Source organism: Taudactylus pleione, unplaced genomic scaffold (assembly GCF_031769625.1).
Source record: "Taudactylus pleione unplaced genomic scaffold, aTauple2 ptg000036l, whole genome shotgun sequence".
Taxonomy (NCBI): Eukaryota; Metazoa; Chordata; class Amphibia; order Anura; family Myobatrachidae; genus Taudactylus; species Taudactylus pleione.
In genome coordinates this window covers 3854302-3879003 of record NW_028284438.1, presented here as the reverse complement: position 1 = coordinate 3879003, position 24702 = coordinate 3854302, and the positions used below count along the sequence as shown (strand labels likewise).

The 24702-nt window shown below is 41.4% G+C and overlaps 1 protein-coding gene across 1 annotated transcript in view; it reads left to right on the top strand.

The window, feature by feature from the left end:
* PRSS12 (serine protease 12) overlaps positions 1-24702 on the top strand; it is a 249084-nt gene that overhangs the window by 116307 nt on the left and 108075 nt on the right. Inside the window, exons 5-7 of the mRNA XM_088452245.1 lie at positions 9441-9619; positions 11273-11414; positions 15745-15941. Coding sequence (XP_088308371.1) covers positions 9441-9619; positions 11273-11414; positions 15745-15941 — 518 coding nt within the window. The remainder of the gene's footprint in view (positions 1-9440; positions 9620-11272; positions 11415-15744; positions 15942-24702) is intronic.

Below are 24702 nucleotides of genomic sequence, written 5' to 3'. Positions count from 1 at the left end.
GCCTGTGAGATGACAGTTGGGAGCTTATTGGCTGGCACCTTATCAATTTCTTATCACTTATCACTCTGTCTCCTAACACTGCTTAGTAAATAGTCCCCTTACTCTTCTATTAAACAGTGGTAACAACAAGTAGAGAGGTCAAATGCAATAGTTTATTGTATAAGATCTCTGGTGCGGGACATCTTATGTTTGTCTCTGCCCCAACCTCTTTGTACTGATGTACTTTTCTGGATGCCAGTCCCAGCTGCCTCTGACCATCCTTGTTCTGGGGTACTCATCTGAGTCTATCTATTCAGTTGTTCTGACTGAATACCACTACAAGTAGCTAGGTGGCATAGCCTTCCAAACAGGTGTGGTAAAGGCTTATACAGTAAGGGAATGGAAATATGCTTGAGATATTTATAAGGCTTTCCTAAAACTAATCTAAATCTGCAAGAAGCAGACGATCAAATAATGTAGATAGTTATGTGGTTCAGTTCTACGGTTCTTTTCTAAGGTCTTCTTATATTTTTAATTTCTTAACCATGTCTCCATATTACCTCAGTGGAAGGAACATACAGTATACACAGCTTTCAGACCTTTTACCAAAATACTTGACAATGAATATAATTAGGGTAAGGGATGATGCTATAATTTGCATCACAATGCCTAAGATGTACTAAAGAAAAACATTGAAACTTACCTCTATCCCCATGCTCCTCCTACCTTCCCCTTATAGCTACCTAGCATGGCTTCATTTCTCACAGTGATAGTAGAAGGAAGCACTGAAGTATTACATCTGTATGTATGATATAATGAGAGGGGCACTGAAGTTGTAGTGAAAAGGCGTCTGGGGGTGTCCAACCTCCGCAGTAAATAGTAATAATAGGGTAGGTGAGCGCTCTGCCTACAGATTATGTGCATGTAGTTAGAGTGTATGGGTTTTATTCTGCGTGCAAAAGCACATGCAGCAATGTCTACTGGCGGCCACCTGTCTGCGAGTTTATGCAATTGGCCTACAAATTCTTTCCCTTGTGTACATTCATGCGGCCGAATGAGCAAGGACTGAGACACCCACTTTTAGTGCCCATGCACGCTGTAATACTGATTGGTAGGATCTTACATGCCACCATAGGTCGCACCATCAAAAATTGCACCAACCCTAGGGCAGGTGCAGTTTCTCTGTCTGACCATGGCCTCCTCAAGTTCCGGCTGTGCTTCTGTGATCACAGCCGCTTGCATTGACACACCTGTGACACTGCCATAATACCCCTACTGAACAGAATATTTTAGTGAAATGGACGGGATGGGGGATATGATGATGCAATTCTCTGAGAATAATGTCACCCTGGCTAAGCTGCCTCTTCATAGACCCACGATACACTGCATTATGTGGTGATGTGCCAGGACCTAATGACAAGGAGCACCTATCCTCTGCAGTGATCAGCTACATCTCTTCCTCTGGGAACTCCATAATTGCAGTATGCTCCATCATTTGTTCCATCCCTTCAAGCGTATGTACAGGCCCGCTGAGAGCCGCGGCGGGCCCGGGTAATAGGGGGCGTGGCCTAATCGTGGGAGGTGTGGCCACGCCCCCTTCCCAAAAAAAAAAGATGCACGCTGGGAGGGGGGCGCTCTGGGCCCCCTCAGCCCTGCTCAAAGCCAGGAGGGGTGCGATCAGTGTGATCACTCCCCCCCACAGGCATAGGAGACTGCTGTTTAGCAGCCACAAGCAGTCTCCACTGCAGCTCAGCACACGCTGTGTGCTGGGCTGCTGTGAGGAGGAGCGGCGCCGTACCCGGGCCCCCGCCGGGCCCCTCAGGAAGCCCGGGCCCTGGTAATCTGTACCCGCTCCCCCCCCCTCTCGGCACCCCTGCGTGTGTAGACACATAAAATGCATCTAATTGTGGTGTGCACATGCTGTATGTTTGGTGCAATTTGTGTTAAACATGGTCTTTATATGAGCCCCATGACTCACCCACCATGGAATACAGTTCTGATACTAGTTATGATGAAAGTAATACAGTAATTTCAGCAATGAGAGAAAGTATGCAGAATGCATTTAATTAATTCAGATTGTATACGCCAACCTAGTCCGTTACTCTTTCCAGTTTATCCCATAATTCCATAGTCCTGCTATATTCTCTTTAGCTGACACCTGAAATAATTTCTGTTGGTTGCCATAAAGCATGCTAGGTATTTTACCTCAAGCATTTTATCCACTGATGAGTAAAGTATTGCTTTTCTCACATACAGTAGCTGCTTTTACCACAGTCACTGTTAGGGGGCATCCACTAGACGATTTTATCCCTGTCCAACCTCTTAACGATTTTCCCTTGAAGTTTCCCTTGAAATATGATCTTCCACTCTGAACAATTTACAAAAGATTTCCAAAAGATTTGTAAAAGATTTGCAAACGATTTGCAAAAGATCTAACGATAAACTATGTTGTTTTAATCTGTGATTGAGAGCTTTCAGCTATAGTGGGCAGATAGTGGTTCATCGTTTAATCGTTCAGCGTGAACGATGTGTAAACGATGTGTAAACGATTTGTAAGCAATCAAGTGAAATTGACCTGCATGTTCAGTCGATGGAGGAGACGATCAAACGACCAGCGGGAGCGCGCATCATACATCGTTAGAAACAATTACTGCACGATTTGCAAACGATGTTCAAACGATGTTTGAATGATTATCGAACGATTATCGAATGATTTTATCATTATCGTTCAATCTTATCGTCTAGTGGATACCCCCCTTTACAAACACAAAGTAATGTCATGTGCTAAGTGTCCTAGTTCACACGCCGCAGCCTTTTGTAACATTTTGGCACAAGTCGTTACATCATACTATGCATTGTTTATAGACAGAAGATATTTGTGCATAATTAACAATTTTATTTGGTAATTTATGTGCAACATATTATTTTCAGGTAGGCCTATATGGAAAATTTGGATTTTAAAGAAAATATATATTCTACAAGTTTATTTTCCCTCACTCTTTTTTTATGTGACCACAAATGATATAATAAAATGTGTATATTTTATCACAAAACTACTTAAAACATGTACTTTGAAATTCCTATTCTATATCTTGACAGTCCTAGAGAGATTTACCATTCTATTTACATTTGCTGTGCAGTTGAGTATAATCTATTCTTAACTGTATTATCTATTAATGTCGAAGTAGGATTTAAGCAACAGATGATTGTGTCCTTCAATGGGATTATAGACAGATTATGGACAAATTACAGTATGGCTCTCACACTCTCCTTCTGTGATCACAGATTTGTTAAATATATGGTATTGCATTTCTCTGAAGAGTAATATAATTTTCTCTATATGAAAAGAAACTCTTTTCTTTGGTGCGACCTTTCATGGTGTCTTTACAAATATTCTCGGCTCTAATACTGTTTGCTGATTAAATATTTATAGCGTATACTGGGCTTGCCCTACTAATTACCCATCCTGACTCCCTATCCAGGATAGGAGGCAACATGGTAAATTGTATCCCTGGAAGAGGTGAGGAATCGTGGTCCTGGCTGCTTAACTAGTGTTACCCTGGGTAACACTATCCGTGGGAGTGACACCAAAATAGCAGAGCTGAATCCGAGGGGTGTCACCCCTCGTATGTTGTCCCTGAGCAGCAGTGAAGTGCATCATCCACTGTGCCAAGAGAGAGACTGGGGGCTTCCAAGCAGCTCTGGAGTCCTGGGCAAGACCCCAGAGCAGTAATGTCCCCAAACATCACAAATCAAGGGGTCACCAAGAGCAACCACAAGTGATATGCTACCCCACAGAAGCACATGCATCTTGGGGACTGCATGTGATGCATTTGTGTGAGAACACTTTTACTTTACTTGGTCAAATCTGGCATGCCCATTTCCATCAATTACTTGCCTACTCTCCTGATACGTCTGGATGGACACCTGAAGTTGAATTTCCTAATGACCCCACACCTCCCAGCATAACCGACCGCACGACTGAACTACTTCCAACTGTCACTCCACAAGTGTAACAAATAACATCACTCACAGAGAAACTACTCAGAGAAAAGCAGCACATCACTGCCTCACTGACAGAAATACCCATTTCTGAAAGAAATTTTTTTAAAAATGTTAGAATTACCATATACCCCAAAGGACCTGACATACATCCTTATCAAAGGTGATTGTTACAAAGATGGTCTCTTCAAAGAAAATGAACAGGACCATTTTGTAAGATAGATATATCACTCTTGAATGTGTGTTTGCGCTCTGATATATGCACACCTTTCAGAGCGGCACTCCTGGGACTTACATCCACATAATAAACACAATCAAAGAGCCATAAAGAGATCCAACGTTTCGGGTATTTAATAACCGATTTTCAAGGAGCTCCTTGAAAACGGGTTATTAAAGCCCCGAAATGTCAGATCTCTTTATGGCTCTGTGAGTGTGTTTATTATGTGGATGCAAGTCCCAGGAGTGCTGCCCTGACTTGCATGTATATTGCCATTATTTTATAATGGCACCCGGGTAATTAACCCTTCATTGGGAGTGCTGATCATTGGCTAGATATATAAGGCTAACTGCTCCTCAACTGTGTTGCGTCGCTGACATTATAGCCTCCAACTGTACTGTTTTAGCTGGTACAGTACCGTTTTTTTACGTTCTGTACCGGCAAACAACACTGTAATGGTTGGTACCGGGTTCAAGACTTCTTAGCAGCACTGCGGGGACACGGACTCCTGCAGCGCTGCTCAGTGAAACTGCCAGGTGGCTCCCTTCCCCCCATCTTTCCGTGGCTGTTTGCAGGCTCTGTGTGTAGTGAGCGACCACCATACTTTCTATCTGTGTGTAGTGAGGCAGCCGGCACTGGCTATTTTCTGTTAGTGTGCACTTTGAAGTTCATATATAGTATGTATATCACTGGGGGCAGGGTGCCAGCCGACACAGGATGATTACTGTTGCTATGTAACACTACAGTAACCATCCAGTGCCTCCAGCCCCCAGTGTACAGTCCCCCGTAGACAGGCTCCATTTACATGTGGCCACATCCCCTTTATATGTGGCCACACCCCCTGTACCGGTTTTTACTGTGAAGTGTTGGAGGACATGCAGACATTTCTACTCGCAGCCCATCCGCCAGCGCTGACATTTCTGAAGGCAACCCCCCAAGCTGGCGAGCAGAAATTACCAAAAGTGACCCGTATAAGCTCAGATGTGACTTTTTGCGGGGGAATTTTGACAGGCTGCTAACTAGTGTGTATGTATGTATGTATGTATATATATATATATATATATATTTATATATATGTATATTTCGTAAAATAAACAATAAAAACAATAGTTTCCCATACCATATAGATAATCCATTTTAAACAGGCTGTGTTCAGAAACATCCAACCAACCACTCCTCCCGGCTGTCTGGCAAGGCTGTATAAATACAGAAAATTAAATGCCATTGTGAAAATTTTGAGGATTAGCCAAACAACAAAATTATTTAAAGAACATTTGGTAAAAAACTCAAGAACATCACAGAAAAACAGAACTTTGATAAATAATCTACATGTCCGTTGCATTGGTCCATTGTCCATGACGCTCCTTTACTAATTATGCACTCCCATTAAACGCCCTTTTGACCGTTAGGCACGCCTGCGTTCTGATCTCCACTCCCCCGTTTTCATGCACCTTCCCCTGTTACCACCCACAAACGGTACATTCTGTCAATCAAATTAGCAGCCCCTCGCTGTTTTACGAGCGCACGATTTCCGACCGCAATGACTGGTTGGCATTATGACCCATACACATGCGCAGTTGTGCGAACATCGCTCAGAGCGAACAAGCGGCCGCTTACGAACGGCTCTGAATCAGGCCCTCAGTCCTCAAGACACAGTACAGGTTTAAAGGATATTCATGCTTGAACACAGACGATTAAATTTAAATAATTGAGGTACTAATTAAGTCACCTGTGCTCCAGTATAACTATTCTTATGCTGGGTACACAGTTAAATGATGGATCGGTCAACAGACCGATCCGCCATCCCAGAGGCCGATTTGTAAGCTATACACACTTAGATTGGTTGCTCGATGTTTCTGGCCTGACTTCACAACTGGGCAGGTATTTAACTTTGCCCACCCATCTGTGATGCAAGTGTAAGGGCAGTTGGTGGGTCGTCTGTACACACAGCCAGATGTACCGTTCTATCTGCAAGATATACCGGCATCGGCTGTGATGCAGTGCAGTCCTGATATGGTGTACACACCCACTGATGCACTCGCAATATATAGTTTGTCGTTCGAAGAAACAATATATCGACAAGTGTGTATCCAGCTTTAAAACCTGGACATTTTGTTTGTCTTGAGTACTGAGGTTGGGAAACACTGATTTCTGTGATGATTGTGTTCATACTAAATTTAGAAAAAACGAATGCAGCAGTCCTACAATTGTTTTTATTTAACCCCTTTGCTACTGACGATTCTCTCACCCTTCTGCTGAGGCTGTTTTTCGGTGTTAGCGCTCATCACATTCCAACATCAATATCACTGATTTTTTTATATGATAACCACACAAATTATACTTTTTTTTATACTTTGTATTTTCAGAAAATACCTTTAGTCTTTTTACTCATTCTAACACTTCATACATGTTTTAACAAAAAATGTTTTTTTATTGAAATTTAAAAAAGGTAACCAAAAGCAAACTTGATTTTATTTTGTCTTCTAAACACCACAATGAAATACTTTGTGATTCTTGTTTTGCCAGTAATCCACCTTTCCAAAATAGTAAAAGCAGGATTCCATGATTTTTCTTTAGCACAGGGGGTTTTACCTTGTGATCACACCGAAGGGTTAAATATCTGATTAATAGCTTTATATGCATGTTTTTCTACAAATCCTTATTTCCTTATGAAAACGTCTTAGTAGAGACAAGTATGTCTTCCAGATGCAGTCAGTCAGCTACACAGTCACACGATTACAGGGTTTAAGCATGTCATGTGATGGTAGAAGGGGAAGATGGAGGAGGATGTTGTAGTGAATATAGAGCTCTGAGGGTTGATCCAAAGCTTCTCTGCACACTACATCATGTGACCCTGTCAAAATATGCAGAATTGTGATTCATTAATAGCAATCTGAAGAAACATATCAAGGTAAAATGGTAACAACATTCTTTTATTAGTCTGCTACAGTGATTTATTTATTTGCTGCTTTAAGCATTGCAGAACAACTTCATACCAACAATTAACAATTGACATAGGAGTATTAAGTTTGGGTCTGTTTAACAACCACATGTTCTGGGTGGCTCTTGAAGGAACAATTGTTCAGGGTGAAGCAAACAAATTCTGCAGGAAATGTTGTGAATATAAATCATGCAGCACTTATTTACATTACACTAAACACACTTAAAGTTGCAACCAAAAAAACTAAAGTAGAATACATTTTGTATTTTGTAATGATTGATTAGTGACTTTATCTCACATTTGCCAATAATAACAATTGAGTTCAAGCAGTTCTTTAAAGGGTAATGGACACAATATAGCCATGCCAATGATTTAGACGAATCAACAGGTAAAGGAAACTCTTTGAAACCAGCAAAAGTGCCACAGTTAGTAAATCTAAACCTAGATATAGAGTTAACTAACTGTAATGCAGCTTTACTGCTAATTTTAAGTACAATTCGGGATATATATATGAAACAGCGGCTTTTGTAAGACACTGTTTCTCGGCAAGTTGACCTCAAAATGTAATAAATGTTAAGTGTAAAACACTCCAGGCATTGTACTTAATTTTAGTTCTGCTTTAAATTTTCAAGTCAAACCCCCCAGAAAGTGGCTGCATCTTGCAAAAGCCGCCACTTTGTAAATATAAACCTTATTTTTTCATGCATGACTACACTTTCTTGAAAGATGACTTCCAGATCTCCTTAACCAAGTTTGACATTTGTGTAGTATTGTGTTGGGAGCAGTGAATGGTGAACTTATGATTTGATTTTCTAAATTGTTTGTCGCTCTATAATAATAATAATAATAATAATAATGGTGAAGACATGATCTGTGTGGTTATCAGAGAAGCGACACTATCATTTATGCACAGCACTAGCCAGATTCTGACTGCAGTTTAATGGAAAGTAGCTCAGTCCATCTGTTGCCGTTTTATTTATGATGTGTGACTGGTGTATCTATGCAGAAACAGGTGGGTCAATTTGCATAAAGTACAAGATGTCAAGCTAGATAGATGCAGTGCGGACTGTTACAGAAGTGGAGTAACAAGGGAAATTTTATCAAAATTCCGTATATTCATGGCTGAAGTTTTTCTTTACTTGAAATAATGTCCCTATCATGTCTTTAAAATCTGTCTGTTGACAGTTCACAAATTCGAACCTATTATATAATTATATTGCCTGTATTGTTCAACACAGTTTTATTTAATTGTAAGTTCTCTTCTACATGAAGAAGTTAGGCAGTCTTTGCCTAAGTAAGAATTATTTAGTTCTCTCTATAATCCTGCTTTACCTATTTCAGCTTGTGATCAAAGTTGGGTACTTAGGTTAAATAACTTGTAAACAAATGGGGGTCATAGAGAAGTTCTTGCATAACAAACTGAACACATTTTCCCTTATGTACCAAAGCACAGTCAAGATTTAAATGTATAACATCTGTATGAACTATCTACTTGGCCAGAGTGACTCTCTTTTAGACCCTTCCCCAACACACCACCACGTTTATATTTCTGCACATTTTTACTTTGCCATAGCGTGCTCTAGCACATTTTATAATCTATGGAGGAGTTTCAATCCTAAGAAAATAACTGCAAAGTTACAAATGTAATATTTCCCCTTGAAAGAGAAGACCTGTAATAGAGGACACATCAGAGTTCTTGTTATGTAACCAAATGTCACTGAATTGATGTGACAAGGACTTCCTAAGCTACTAGCCAATAACAATCGTACAGCAAGAGAACATTCTTGTGATTGGCACAATATGAGACTTTTGGTTTCTCCAGGTTACAGTGATTCAGAAGCGAGCTCTTGAAGCAAGCAGCTGCATCACCTTTAATTTGAACAATAGATTACAAAATACACATTTTCCATTGGTTTATGATGGATTAAATAATAAAGAAAGATGTTTTTATTTTATAATAAAGTTGTAAACAAGGTTTTGTGGGGTGTTTTATTCCCAAAAAAATAGTTGAAACTGTATTATATAATAAAAGTAAACAAAAAAACACATTTCATTTCACCCATTATTAATGGTTTTACTAAAAATCATTATTAAAATAATATAAATATTAAATAAAATTATATATATATATATATATATATATATATATATATTTCCCATCCTAAATTCCTAACCCAGCAGTGTTTATACTATATTATAATATAATATATGATTCATTGTGCATGATTTGACACTGTTTATTTCTTTCTTTATTGCATTGGCATTTCTCTAGGGTACTCATTATGTTCATTTTGCTTACAGGGGTATTGCAAAGGCATGGAATCGAGCTCATTTTGGAGAAGGTATAGGTCCAATTATTCTGGATGAAGTACAATGCACAGGAAATGAGCTTTCTATAGAAGAGTGTCAACGGAGCTCATGGGGAGAACACAACTGTGGGCACACAGAGGATGCAGGAGTGTCCTGCACACCACTGGCAGGTATCCCATCTGGGTTGAAATGGAAGTAAATCTCTTGTGCATTGAGTGTTGTATAAGTACAACTCCCATAATTCCATTCATCTGTGATCTGCAAGAAATGTGGACTTAAACTGCTTCTTCACAAAAGTACAACTTTGTCCATCAGGTGCGTTTCAAGGGGCATGGTCACTTCCTAGCCCTTGGAACAGCCCTTAGAATATCAGTCTGTACCTACTGTAGGTTTAAGTGTTTTCAAAATACTAATATTAGGATGGAGACCACCCCCTTCATTTATTTAAGGTTTTCAGATTTCTTCTGATGTTGGGACCTTTTTTTTAAAGAAATCAATGCTGTTTGACTTAGAAACAGAGTTTAGGATAGGCCATTGTTTACATATATTTTAATACCTTGGTATCATATTCGATTGTGATAACCAATGTATCCTGAACTTTAACCTAATAGGCTTGTAAGATGTGTGTACAGTATAAAGTTTTTCTAGCCTATGCCAAAGATGTTCGGATATTATTAGGTAAGTACCCTCTTGCACAAAACTGTGTCATTTCTTCTAGCTGTTGTTCAACAAAGTTATCATATGTGTTGTTTCTTAACGCACGTAAAGATTGTGTGATGGGTTACCACAACCGCTGTGTCTGCGAGTTCCTCTTTGTACATAGGAGTTGTATTTTTATTAAAAGTGAATATATCCCCAGAGATATGGATACTTATTAATTGTGGCAGTTTTGCGAACCCTTAGAGCTGTTTGCAGCTGATTGTGGACATAAAAACGTACATACATTTTACCTGGTAAAAAAAGTTAACTTTTTCCAAGTGCAATGATGCAAATGACTGTGATCATAAGGGGCTCACATATTTTATATTTATCTTCAGTTGTGGTTATTTACAGGTTATTTCATATATGGTCAAATGTGACAAGTTCTTGAATTTTCACATTTTCATATGTAGTGCCTCTTACATATTGCACTTTTGTTGTACTAGGGTCATTTGTGAAGTCACTAGACAAATGAATCTATAAATCCATGAGCCTAAACAATTTGATCATGGCAAATGCTCTTTTTATTATGCAAGCCAACATTTATAAATAGAATACCTTTGTAAACCTAAAATGGCTGATTACAGATCAAGTTGTATTTTGTCTTTATTGATCCTTACAGGACAAATAACTATATTATAGAATGTCTAGGAGACTCCTGGACAATTGAACCTAGATACCTGGAAAAGCAGGCAATTGTCCTTGACGGATCTTTACCTGCCTGCAAGGTAGACAAGTGAATGCTGATTGGACAGGGGCATGGTGATGACATAGCCTCGTGTCGATATACCTTATCATGTTCACTTGGTGACATGAGTGGCATCATCAAAGTCCTGCCCCCATTAGTGATCTCTGAGTGGGCATTATATGGCTTGCCTCATCCACTTTATGAGGCAAATGGCATCACCAAGTCATGCACATCTCTTCCTTTCAAAGTGTTAAAAAGAGGTTCTATTTCATATAATAATTTAATCTCAGCAATGAGTTGTTGTTGTTGTTTTTTTATTTGCACCTAGCTGTAGGAATTTAGAAACCACCCTGAAAATGAAGAGCTGTCAACAAAGAGGTCTGTTATTCCAAATCGATGTGTGATTATTCTGTCATTTATATATTTTTTCATACAGATGGTTTCCTTAGACTAGCAAGTGGTAAAGGTAGCCATGAAGGTCGCCTGGAAGTATTCCACAATTCACAGTGGGGAACGGTATGTGATGACGGGTGGACTGACCTGAACACACAAGTTGTGTGCCGCCAACTTGGATTTAAGTAAGGTTCATTTTATGTTAATTATTTAACAGAAAAGTATTGCAGATTTGCCCAGAGTACCAGCTATATCAGCCTGTCAGATCTTTGGCACAACAAATAGAGGCATCTGTGATTGACAGGAGGAATGCCCCCAAAATATTTCTTGTTGCTGGATTGTTTTTCAGTATTTTTTTTATTTATTTTTGTTGATGATTGATTGTATTGATTTATATAAGGAAGAGTATTGGAGAACTGGCGTGCAGATCCTTAGCTGTTACTTTGGTGTCCTTTGTGACCTTCCTGTGTCTCAGACACCTTGTTGGTCAGCAGCTATCAGGAAAGAGAAACAAAAAACACAGTGCAAGATTTGGTTTCAACTAGTTTATCTGGATTGAGGGCCTGATTCAGAGCCGGACGCTCTGACAAGAGCGCTCGCTCTGAATTAGGGCCCACCTACCTAAAATTGGAGCGACCTCCTGGCCGCTCGCATAGCTGTGGGTGACCACCCACAACTTATGCGAGCGGTCAAAAAGATGGTCTTGACCATCGCGACCATCGGGCTTGCGACAAGACCCTGCGGTAGGGTCTTGCTGCCGCAAGCCCAGGAGTGCTTTTGGCTCTATCAGAGCCAAAAGCACTCCCACTGACATCACTAGTGATGTCAGTGGGGCCGGCCCCAGACGGTAGGCATTCCCATGGAAACACCTCTGTCTGGGCAGCAACGCCCCCGGCACGCCCACCAAAGGGGGCGTGCTGTCACTCACCATCGACAGCATGCTCCCTTTTGTGCGAGACCCATAGCGACGGCTTGGCCATCGCTATGCGGGTCTCGCGCATGCGCACGACGGAGCTCCCTCCGTCGTGCGCATGTGCACTAGGGCACCATCGACCTGCTTGCGAGCGCTCAGCGCTCGCGAGCGGGTCTGAATCAGGCCCTGAGTTAGAAAGAGTACACATAGGGGGTAATGTATCAAGTAGTGGAAAAAAGGATAAATGGACCAATGGAGAAGTTTCAAATAGCAACCAGTCAGCCTCTACCTATCATTTTATGTGCTTGATAAATACTTCCACAAAGCTGATTGTTGCTATGGGCAACTACTCCACTGGTCCACTTCATTCTTTTCATTGCTTGATAGATCACCCCCTTAGGGCCCCATTTAACGAGTGATAAGCGATTTTCAAATGGTAAAATGTGCTTAAGGACCTTTCCAGTATTTATTAAGCCAGATACCACAGTTTGTCTAATTGTGATGAGCAGCACTCGGCTGCTTTCCTGCCCATACAACCACTATGGGACTTGTATTTAAAAATTAGCAGTGTCTGAGAATTACCAGATGTTGTGAAGATTTGGGTCTATAATCTAAGCCTTGGAGAGAGATAAAATGAACAGAGATAAAGTACCAACCAAGCAGCTCCTGTCATTTTTCAAACACAGCCTGTAAAGTGACATTTAGGAGCTGGTTGATTGGTACTTTATCTCCTTCCACTTTATCTCTCTCCATGGCTTAGTACATACTGTAGACCGCTTTAATTCACCAGGTTATCCAGGAGTCCAGCTGCGCTGGGGTGTGGCAATGTCCCAGCGGGTAGCTAACATCCAGGGCATTTCCCATAATGCAGTGCTGCAGCTCCGCCGCCTGGCCCCGCCCTCCGTCCCCTTTCCCCACTCTCTTCCCCATCCCTCCAACTCTCCGCCCCCTTCCCTCTCTCTGTCCTCTCCCTCCGCTGATCCTCACTCATCGTGGCAGAGGGCAGAAAAAAAATGCTGCCTGGTAAAATATCACTACCACTTGCTGCACGGCACAGTAGGATTAAATACCAGCAGCCTTTATATAAACAGCACTGTGAGTGGCAGTGAGAGCAGGCCCTATATTGTGCCATTTTTTTCTTGTTAAATGGGCACTTACCATGATATTTGCCGACTCTATTAACCACTTTGCTCCTGCACTGCCATATACTTTTTTGAAGTTTTTATATTTTCCTTTTGGGAGGGGGAATGGGATATCTTCCATGTTAGCATAGTAAAATAAATATGTTGTCATTTATGTACGATTTAAAAGTAAGTGTAATTAAACTAAATTAAAGAAAATCATTTTTAATTGATATTATATTTAGATGAACTAGTGCCCTTATAGAGGTCTCCTGCACAACTGATTCAGCTATTTTTTTTTATTTTATAGCTAAATTCTACCCAAAAGACTTATGATTATGTGGATAGCTAGATATTTTAACATTAAAAGGCAGAATAAGGTGACATGAACTACTCATAGATTGGTACCTACAGCTATTTTATATGTGAATACATTTAGTCTCACCGGGTTCGGCATCCCGTCTGCTGGGATGCTGACTACATCCCTGTCTGAACAGCTCATTTATAATGACTAAAATCATACATTGTTGTCTGTGTTTTACCTAAGAATAGAGAGGTCTATTTACTAAGCCTTGGAAGGAGATAAAGTGAATGGAAATAAAGTATCAGCCAACCAGCTCCTAAGTGTAATTTTTAAAACACAGCCTGTGACATGGCAGTTAGGAGCTGATTGGCTGGCACTTTATCTTCATTCACTTTATCTCCATCCAAAGCTTAGTATATAGACCCCTGAGAATATAGGTGCCACCAAGGGCCAAGGCGAGTAAACCATTTAGTTTCACTTTTTGAGGCTACATTATTAGAGTACAAGTGTCCAAATTCAGATAAGAATATTTCCATTGCTTTAGATGGCAAAGTGGTATTCATTGTGAATGTTGCTGATTTGGGAATATTGACAATTGTTGGATTACACAATAAATATGGCCAACAGTTTTTTCTTTCAGGGTGGTAAAGAAGCTGATTTATGATCGGCATAGAACAGGAAAAGACGTAGATGGATTGGCAGAAGATAATATATCAATAACATCTGTTCTGTTTCAAAAACTAAATTATTTGGTTAACTGAAGCATCTATAATCCCTGATTACTGATGTCTCATTAAAATATCATCTTCACTAAAATATTTATTGTTCTGGGAAACATATGAATGTGGTCAAATTCCCTAAGGTTCTCAATAGTGTGCTTTTAGGGTATTTATGCACAATCTTGTTATTGGAATCTTATTGTGCTATAGGGTATTGTAACACAAAATACCAGTGCATGGCGAGGCGAATGATACTTGCGTAAAACAGACTGTGAAACAAGAGGAAGGGTCATGACTTAATGGTGCAGGCCGTACAACACATGTATTATAGAGAACACCACCCACAATGACTGCTGCTATTCATCTACATAAGGCCCACTAGAAGACATCTGCTGCTTGTCTTTGTAACTTGTCTTTTCAATGTATGGAACCGTGTGTGTATTCATATGTCTACACCACATAACTTTGTTTTCTTTTTTTCTTTGAAAATTAACTTTGTAGATGTACTTCATACTGTATTACAGATGGATTGCTAATAATCCAGTGTAGACGTGGAGAAATGTTCAATATATCTAAAAGAAAGTATACTATTCATAACAATCTACTATATATAATATTCACGCTCTGAATGAAAGACATTGTTTTACTGTAATAATTAGAACAACTAAGGATAGTGTGCCGGACCCTTGCTGTGTGTTTGGTGCACCGTTTTCGTCATCATTCTTAATTTCCTGCAGGACCATTTTGTACCCAGCTTTGAAGTTGTAAACCTAGAACAAATGTAGCCAGATCTGTCCATGAGAATGTTCATTTCAAAACAATGTATTTCAAAAGATGAGTGTAATCTGTCCTATTCATAGGTGTGTGCGGAAGCTGGCACAGGGAGTCCTGCAATGGGACGTCCCCCTCCACTCTGTCATGGACTACACCGTCCTCCCCTCCCTCTGGGACATAGATTACTCCCATGGCCTCCCAGGTGAGTGTCTATGTCCTGGGATGGAGTAGTCCAGGACCCGGCGAAGGGGGAGGTCCCATTGTGGCACCCCTGTACCGACTTCTGTGCACGCCTATGGTCCCATTGTATAATTATGAATATATTTCAGATCACTTGAAAATGGTTTCATTTATAATCCCTACTTATGTCTTTAGGGTACAGAGTACCCAGAACACAATGGGGTTTTTACAATGGGGTGTGGCCATGCCCCCACTTGCTGTGCCATGCTCCCTTGGCCACCAAGAGGTATGATAGACCTCTTGGAGGCCCAGTATTCTTGACACATATAATTAATAAATAATTAATTAGACAACTATTGAATTTATGTTAAAGTCTGATAACTACATATTGTTTACCTGACCACACGTTTCTACCAGTTCATCAAGTTATGTGGTACAATACAATATAATTAGTCATTTAATAGTATTTTAGATGAAACTTTCCTGTTACATTCATCTTCTCAGGTATGGAAAGATTTCACTGGAAAATGATTTTGAGGAGAGCAGTGGTGTCATCTGGTTGGATGATGTTTCCTGCACAGGCAGAGAGTCTGTTCTCATTCATTGCACCAAGCAAGACTGGGGCAAGCATGACTGCAGTCATCAGGAGGATGTCCACATAACTTGTCATCCAGACACTGACCAGCACAGGCCTACCATTGGTATGTAAGATAAAATAAAATACATTTAATATATTAAATACATTTATGTATAATGTGCAGTGTCTTCAAAAAATTTGGATCTGTATTTTATAAAAAACCCAGATAAAATTATGTCATTTTGACCTGTTAGCATGCAATCCAAAACCCGAGTTCAGTTTTTAAATCCGAGTACCGAACCGCAGGAAGATCCGAACCGGGACTCGGTTCGACTCGGAACCCCTAAATGCGGTTGTTGTCGTTTCTCTGAGAACCGGACCCGCACGTCCCTAGTAACTATCTAATTTTATGATATCAGACAGCAGTTGCCTCCAGTTTTTTTTTTTAATATACAATATGTCTGCACTAACTTTGTACATCAAAATAAAGCAAGTCCCCAAATATCAGGCTATTTATTAGTTGGGAAGTATGATACACAGTATATGTCATTCATAACACCTGAAATTCATACCTTGCTCGTCCCCTACAACTCTCCCCCACAATTATTTTCTCCCAATCAGCCTTCTCCCTCTGGGCCTGATTCAGACCCGGTCGCAAGCGCTGAGCGCTCGCAACTGAGTCGATGGTGGCCCAGAGCGCATGCGCACGACGGAGCCGGCTCCGTCATGCGCATGCACGAGACCCGGATAGCGACGGTCTATCCGTTGCTCCGGGTCTCGTACCAAAGGCGGCGTGCTGTCGATGTTGAGTGACAGCACGCCCCCTTTGGTGGGCGGGCCGGGGGGTGGCTGCCCAGATGGAGGCGTTCCCATGTGAACGCCTCCGTTTGGGGCGGCCCCACTGACATCACGATGTCATTGGGAGAGATTTCGGCTCTGTTACCACAAGGGTCTCGTCGCAAGCCCGATGGTCTTCCTGGCCGCTCACTATAGCTGTTGGTGGTCACCCACAGCTATGTGAGCGGCCAGGAGGCCGTTCTAAAAAAAAAAAGAGACCGGCTCTAATTCAGAGCGAGCGCTCTGTCAGAGCGTCCGGCTCTGAATCAGGACCTCTGTCTGTAACTGATTCTCAGCAAGTAATATATCATCTTCCGTATATATAATTAATTCCCCATACCCTGTAATTTGTTTTCCCTTCCTTAACATCCCCATATCATAATCCTCCTCACCCAACTTGTTTGTCATTATCACCCTCACTGTACGTCAATCTTCCCATCCCATGCTATTCCTTACCTTGCAGAGCAGATGGGCAGAGTATTGGGATTTCATAGTCTTTGTTGATATGACCCACGTACTGTACATCACATCCAGTGCCGTGGTTCTAGGCTATTACTGACATTAAGAACAGCAGCGTGATATGTAAGGCCACAACACAACACACTGACAGCCCCATTCTCTGCCTTCCTGCTCTACAGGGTTAAAAAATGGGGGATTCCAAAGGAGGGGAAAGGAGAGTTTTGCCAAAAGTAAAAGGGTACACAAAAGTATTACTCTAGATAATATTAAATAAATAAAATACTGACCAAATTCTGAATGGCTCTGAATAATAAAGAATGGCTGTCTACAGAATACGGAGTATATGCCTACCCCTTACATTGAAATTTCAAATCAAAAGAACACACCCTATCTTTCATGTGTGCATGTGTGTGTGTGTGTGTGTGTGTGCGCGCAGGGGCGTTTCTAGAGAGGAGGGGGCCCATGTGCAGTCTCCGACATGGGCCCCCTCCTCTCCGCCTGGCGGCCGGCAGCGCATTGAGCTGTGCGCTGCCAGTGCCGGAGTTACATACTCTGGGCACTAGAGTGTGCCCAGAGTCTATAATGAATGCACAGGTCACTGGGAAAATGGCCATGGCGGCCATTTTCCCTGTACTGCGCATGTGCAAACGACGGGAAAATGGGCGCCGCGGCCATTTTCCAGTCGTTTTACAGCGTCAGACCCCCATGCCGACGTGAGACTCCGGAGAGGTAAGTAATAGTATGGGTGCAGGGTGTGCGGTGCGGGGCCCCCCTGGACCCAGGGGCCCGTGTTCCCCGTACACCCTGCACCCATTGTAGATATGCCCCTGTGTGTGCGCACTCACGCATGTCAACTCAGATATAATAGTATCCCCAGTCTAACATATATACGCATCAGATAGTCTAAAGGGGTTAAAGAAATACTAAACTATGTATTGTAAAGCTGTGTCACAGATATAATGTGGGTCCTCACTAAAAAAGGTTTAGAGCCCCTTGTCTAGTGTATGAGCTTCCAATAAAAAGAAAAATACAAATTATTTCTCTCTTACCATCTGGGACTGGGTGATTATAAATCGTCACATATTACAGTTGCTGGTGAGTCTAGGAATATTAAAGGTGACATTTTAATGTTACATTCATTGTGTTTTGGGCTGGCTGCCATTTTGCACTGTAAAATGTAATTTAAAGTAGCACCAGTTTCTTGGCAGTGGCTGTGATATTGCTTCAGCATGAGGAGAAAAAGAATGAGGCACAAAGAGAACCAGGCATAGATAGCTCTCACAATAATATTCCTTACACCAGTAAGTAATTAAATGTATGCAGTAGAAAAGGAAACATGTTTTATTCTAATGGAACGTTATTTAAAATTAATGAGAGCTTCACAAAATGAATGAAACGAGCAGCTCTGATTGCCAATGCAAAGCTGTTTATAAGTGACTATATTCAGAAACATTATAAAAGAAAGTAATAAATTAGAGAAAAAGTAATTAGTGATGATACAGTGTAAGCACACAACTCACTCACATCCTCTGTGGTTTGATGATGTAATAACAAGGCAAAGAAAAAAAAATTGCTTGAAAATTGACAAGAAGATTAATTTTGCTACTTTGTCCTCCCACATACCCTGGCAAATCCGTAACTGATCCCACAGCCAACATAACTACAACACATGAAACAACATGGATTTATTTTACATGCCTTAACAGATGATTTGAAACTTTAAAAGGTATTTATTATATTATAAGGGATACATATGCATGGAGCAGAAAATATTACTGTTGTTAATTTTCATTCTTACAGATATATTTTACAGAAGCACTGGGAAGTTAACCTTATAATATATATTTATTGCTTATTCAACATGGACAACACGTAAAATAGTTATAGGAAGAGGAAATGACAAACCAGTGGATGGGGTAGGGATAGTATAAAGATCATTAATTGCAATGCAATTCAATCAAATTATGTCATAGCATTTAACATTGGAGTGGAGATGTACTAAGCCTTGGAGAGTGATAAAGTGGAGAGAGATAAACTACAAACCAATCATCTCCTAACTATCATTTTTCAGACACAGCCTGTAAAGTGAAAGTTAGTAGCTGATTGGTTGGTCTTTTTTATCTCTCTACTTTATCACTCTCCTAGGTTTGGTACATATCCTCATGGGTAAGATATCAATCAATCAACCTGCAGTTAGGTTTACTGCGAACAGTATATTGAATTTATAACACAGAATTGTGTAAGGTTTAAAGAAGGGACTGAGGGACTGATTCAGACCTGGTCGCTAGCAAGCACTCGCTCGTTGCTGGCAATGTTTGCCAATGTGCGCATGCGTATGCATCGCAGTGCGTGTGCGCAAACTAGTCTGATCGATCGAGAAGCGCTCGCTCGCCCAGCAAAGCCAGCCCAGTGAAATGAGTGACAGGAGAGGCCGTTTGTGGGTGGTAACAGGGGCAAGCCAGTAGTAACGGGGGAGTGAAAGTGCGAACGCAGGCGTGCCTGAGCGTTTCAACGCCGTTTCAGAGGCATGCATAATTAATAGGCAGGGTCATAGTACACGTCACCTGGCTGGTTTTTACACGGAAATGCTTGCAGTGCTTGCTGTAGGGTAAAGGCAACCGCAAGCGCTGCGGTCAGATCCGATGGAACCCAATGTACCGATTGTTGTATATACTTCCTGGAGATGACGTGCGTTAGTGGGCGGCTAAAGACAGGCTGGTGGGCGTCTGTAAACACAAAGTGATCTCTCGCCAAAACATAGTGGGCGCGGTTATGCCTTGCCGTGCGATCGCCTGCCTTGACGACACTTAGCTGAATTTGCATATGCAGGGAGCGAGCGGCTGCATCTAGCGAATGGGTCTGAATCAGGCCCTGAATCATAATTCCAATTTCCAAACCCTGGGGAAGGCAGCCAAGCTTATGGGTAACTATTAGGGCCTATATACTGTAGTGCTGCACAGGGATGAAGGTGTTGTGCCTGCCATAAGCCGAGTAATTTATATCACCACTCCTTATTCTTTGTAGCACCCCTGTTAATCCAGGCGGACATTGTAGTTATTTTAAGAAGGAAAGGGAAAACAAATGTAATTAATTATAAGGTTTTATTTTTAAACCTGGTGCCCACCAAGCAAGGATTCTATGTAGCATTGGACCTTGCATCACTTGGGCTAAATTGGTTAAAAGAATGTGAAGCGCAGCCAGCTTCAGACACAAATTCTGTTGCACTTTAAAATTGGGATTGCATCTTGAGATACAACCACATCTGCGTGTGCGCTTGGTTTGCTACTAGTCATCATCATCCTTGTGCACTTGAAGCTGTCCTGTAGGTGCAAAAAATGCACCTCCAAACAGATGTATTTTCACTTACATCCAGATCTGCATAGGCCAAGGGCGGCCTGGACTGGAGGGGCAGGGAAGCATGTGCCCCCTGGGCTGAACCCCTTTATTACGAATTTGGGTCGGTAACTGTGTGGCTACTTTTTCTTCACCTGGCTCCTGTATGGCAGAACCATTTGTTCCATTGGGCTGTGTAAAGCTCTAGCCTGAGAAGGGGCAGTGTCATAATTGATGTTCATATTGCCCTGACTGGCACCAGTTGAAGTCCTGCGACAGCTGGGATATTCACTGGGTGTTTTGTTGCAGGCAAGGACACGAGCCAGGCAGGTGGATGAGAGCAGAAGTGCATCTGAAGTTAGAGCCAGATTAAGGTGTGTGTGTGTGTGTGTGTGTGCCCTCCAGCCATTGATTACCACTGCAGTGCAGAGCAGGAGTCAAGACTGCACTGCAAGGCTTCCAGCTGTAGATGAGGAGACTGAAAGAGAGGTGGAGTCAAAGCAGGGGCAGGGCTACAAAGACTTTACAGTGTTTGCCAGAGCAGCATGGGAGAGGGAAGGGGAGAAGCTTCGTCAGTCAGTGTGTCCAAAGGAATGAGGTAGGGATGGCCATCGGTGGGTGTTTATTGATGGTTACCATTGATAGGTCCATCGTGATTACCATTGATGGCACAAAAATCATCTATGGTGAAACAATGATGGTTTGCACCTCTTCATGGCCACCACTGCTGGGGGAACGGCGTGCTGCGGACCAATCAAAAAAGATGGAGGGGCTTAGTGGCCTGGTGGGTGGGGCTAAACTTTGGCCTGTAAAAAAAAAAAACCATCGGCTCCCACTCGTCCATTGATGGTGAAGAACCAATGGCTCTCTGCCATCGATGGCAAAACCATTGAAAGTTAACCATCAATGGCCCTGATTCAGAGCCGGACGCTCTGACCAGAGCGCTCGCTCTGAATCAGGGCCCACCTCCATTAATATGGAGCGTCCTCCTGGACGCTCGTATAGCTGTGGGTCACCAGCATATACGAGCGTGCAGGATGATGGTCGCGATGGTCTTGACCATCGCGACTATCGAAACTGCGAGCAAAAGCCTGCGGTTGGGTTTTTCAACCGCAAGGCCAGGAGTGATTTTGGCTCTATCAGAGCCAAAATCACTCCCACTGACATCACTAGTGATGTCAGTGGGGCCGGCTTCAGACGGTAGGCATTCCCTTGGGAACGCCTCCATCTGTCAGGCACGCCCCCGGCACGCCCACCAAAGGGGGCGTGCTGTCAGTCACAATCGACAGCACGCCCCCTTTGATGAGACACTCCGAACGAAGGAAAGTCCTTCGCTCGTCGTGTCTCGTGCATGCACACGACGGAGCTCCCTCCGTTGTGCGCATGCACAGTGGGGACCATCGACCCACTTGTGAGCGGACAGCCGCTCGCGAGTGGGTCTGAATGAGGGCCAATGATTGCTAGCTTTCGATGACCATCCCTAGAATGTAAGGTGAGGGGCAGGCACTATATTGTTTGTCTGTATGTGTATGTGTGTGATATATCTGTAAGTTCAGAACTGTGTGACTGTATATATGGGTGTGTGACTGCATGTATGTGTGTGTGTATAAGTGTGTGGCTGTATATACTTGTGTGTTATAAGTGTGTGAATGTATATGTATGTGTGTGTGTATCAGCATCATTTGGAAGCTCCGAGCAGGCTATGCACCACGCCGCCTGTAAGTACAGCTGCTCAGGGAGTCTTTAGGATGCTTCGGGCAGTGCTGCACTTCCTGGTGTTGGCGGCTCTGCCTTCTCTGCGCAATGTCATGATGTCATTTTGGTATAATTTATCAGAGCTTTTACCCCTTATTGAAAACTTTCACATATAAAGTTTTTTTGCTTTACTTTCAAATGCTGTGTATTTTCTAGCACTATACTGTACTGACTTATTTACATAAAATGAAATGTAAAAAATGTGACTAATTAGTTTACAAGTTAAATTAAAAGACAGCAATTGTGAATATTTTACAAACATGTTGGGATCCAACCAGTAAAATGGAATAGTGTAATTCCTTGTATGAGTAGTTTAATAAAAGATTTTCCATTAGATTAGTGAATGAAAGCATAGTATAATAGTATAATAGGACAGCTGGTCAAGATATGATTGACACTCAGTCATCAGACCCAAGAGATTTGCAGACTGCCAATTTCCTGCCTGATTGACGATTTATCGTATCCTCCAATTACGTCAAGTGTAACAAGCTCCAAAACTGCCACCAAATGAGACCTTGTCTATATGGTATCATAGACACAGTTCTATAAATATTTATTCTTGATTTCAATATGTATATTATCATAGGTATTCTGAAATGTTCACATGACACACCCACAATTTCTCATATATTAAATTATTAATCTGTTAAATGTACATAAATAATCATTGAATTCTTCATGATATAATTACATCTTATTATATGATTACATTTTAATTATAACGATAAGTAGGTTTGCTCTCCTTCAAAAGCAGCTGTGATTATTTGATGGACTGACATGGATTCATATAATACAGACGGTGCAGCTGGCTTTTCTAAATGAAATACTACTCCAGTACATCTCTTCTATACATAGCAACTGCAGATGTTTCAGCCACTTCAAGTACATTTTACCATGGATTTGGCCACAGTATAATTGGTTTTTCTTTCCCAGGGAATAACAAGGGTAATGATTATGATAATAAAGTTGGCTTAAGTCTACTGTATATAACCCCAATATAATAATAGGAACCAAATCAACAGATCACTGTAATATATTGTTATATGGATCATGCCAGGTAATCCAAAAGTAACGAATCTGTGAAATGGTCATTTTTCACACATTTAGTACTTCAATATTGCTGATTTTAATATGAATTTCAGACATAACTTTATTTTCTTCAATAGCGTCTGAGTCATAAACGCCGTAGTGGCAGATTACAGATTGTAATCAAATGCAAATATACACAATAACCTTAACCAAATTTAAGCTGAGTTCACACTAGGTCAACGGGTCAGGTTTAACAGCTCAAATGGGTGGGCATTTAAATCGCCCGCGCAGTTGAGCTGTCAATCACCGCAGGGTCCTGCAGTGATCCTGGGTCACCCATACACACTAGCTGATGGCCAATATATTTTTCAGATATATCAGCGATCAGTTGTGCAGCAGATTGGATATGTCTGTGAACTACATCATTCACAGACATATCCGCTGTAAACACCCGGCGATGCAATATAAATATATTAGTTATATATAAATTATTTGTAAAAAAAACTTGTAGGAAGTAGGATCATCCAACTATTCAATGGCAACTTGTCTTATACAAGAATGATCTCAACAATGACTTGCAAGGGCCAGAATAATCAATGCAGAAAGATGGCCACTGGACTGCTGTTCTTTCCTGTCAAGTTTTTCAGTACAGAACTGAACCTACCACTACACCTAAATTACACTAAACCCCTAAAACCCCAAAAACAAAAAGACCCCTTCATATGTAAGGTGTATACTATCTCTTCTGAATAGGTGGGAATCGTGAAATTTAAAGGTAATTAACAACAAAGTCTTCAAGGCCAAGAAGACTATGGACTAACACAGTATTACCTTACTTATGGGCCTTTTCCATGGCAGACTCAACTTGGTGTTTATGCCAGGAGCATCAAAAAATTATGAAGTACCAAACAACAAACTATCAGACTAAAACTGAACAATTGCCTCCAAGTTGTTGGCCATGGAATGCCAAAAGTCAAGCGACTCCTCTGGAAGAAATCATTCCCCCCTTAAATGTATGATAAATCATAGGAGGCAGCCGAATTCAAAAGGCTCAGCATCAGGAAATCCCAGCTCATACCACAGGAACACACCATCTAATGAAGACAAAAGCGATGAAAAAAGAGGGGTCAGAGGCCAACGGAGACCTATAGACCCAAAAAATAAAGGAATGGCCTATCAGTCCAGTTAGCCCAACATTCAATCTTCATTGTGCAACAGCAAAGTGAAAGATACATGGTCGGGGGATAAAAACATGCCTGTATGCAAACAGCCAATCAGGCTCCATGGTCAGGAAAAACAGGGTAAAATAATTATTTAGGAAAAAAGATGTAAAGTTTTTAAGAAACACATTTCCAGCAGCCAAGCACTTAACTCTTTTAAACTGAAAATCCTGCAGAAGTAGCATCCCAAACTGAAAAGCATGGCTACTGTACTCAGAGAGCCCAGACACATCATTGAAAAAATTGTTCATC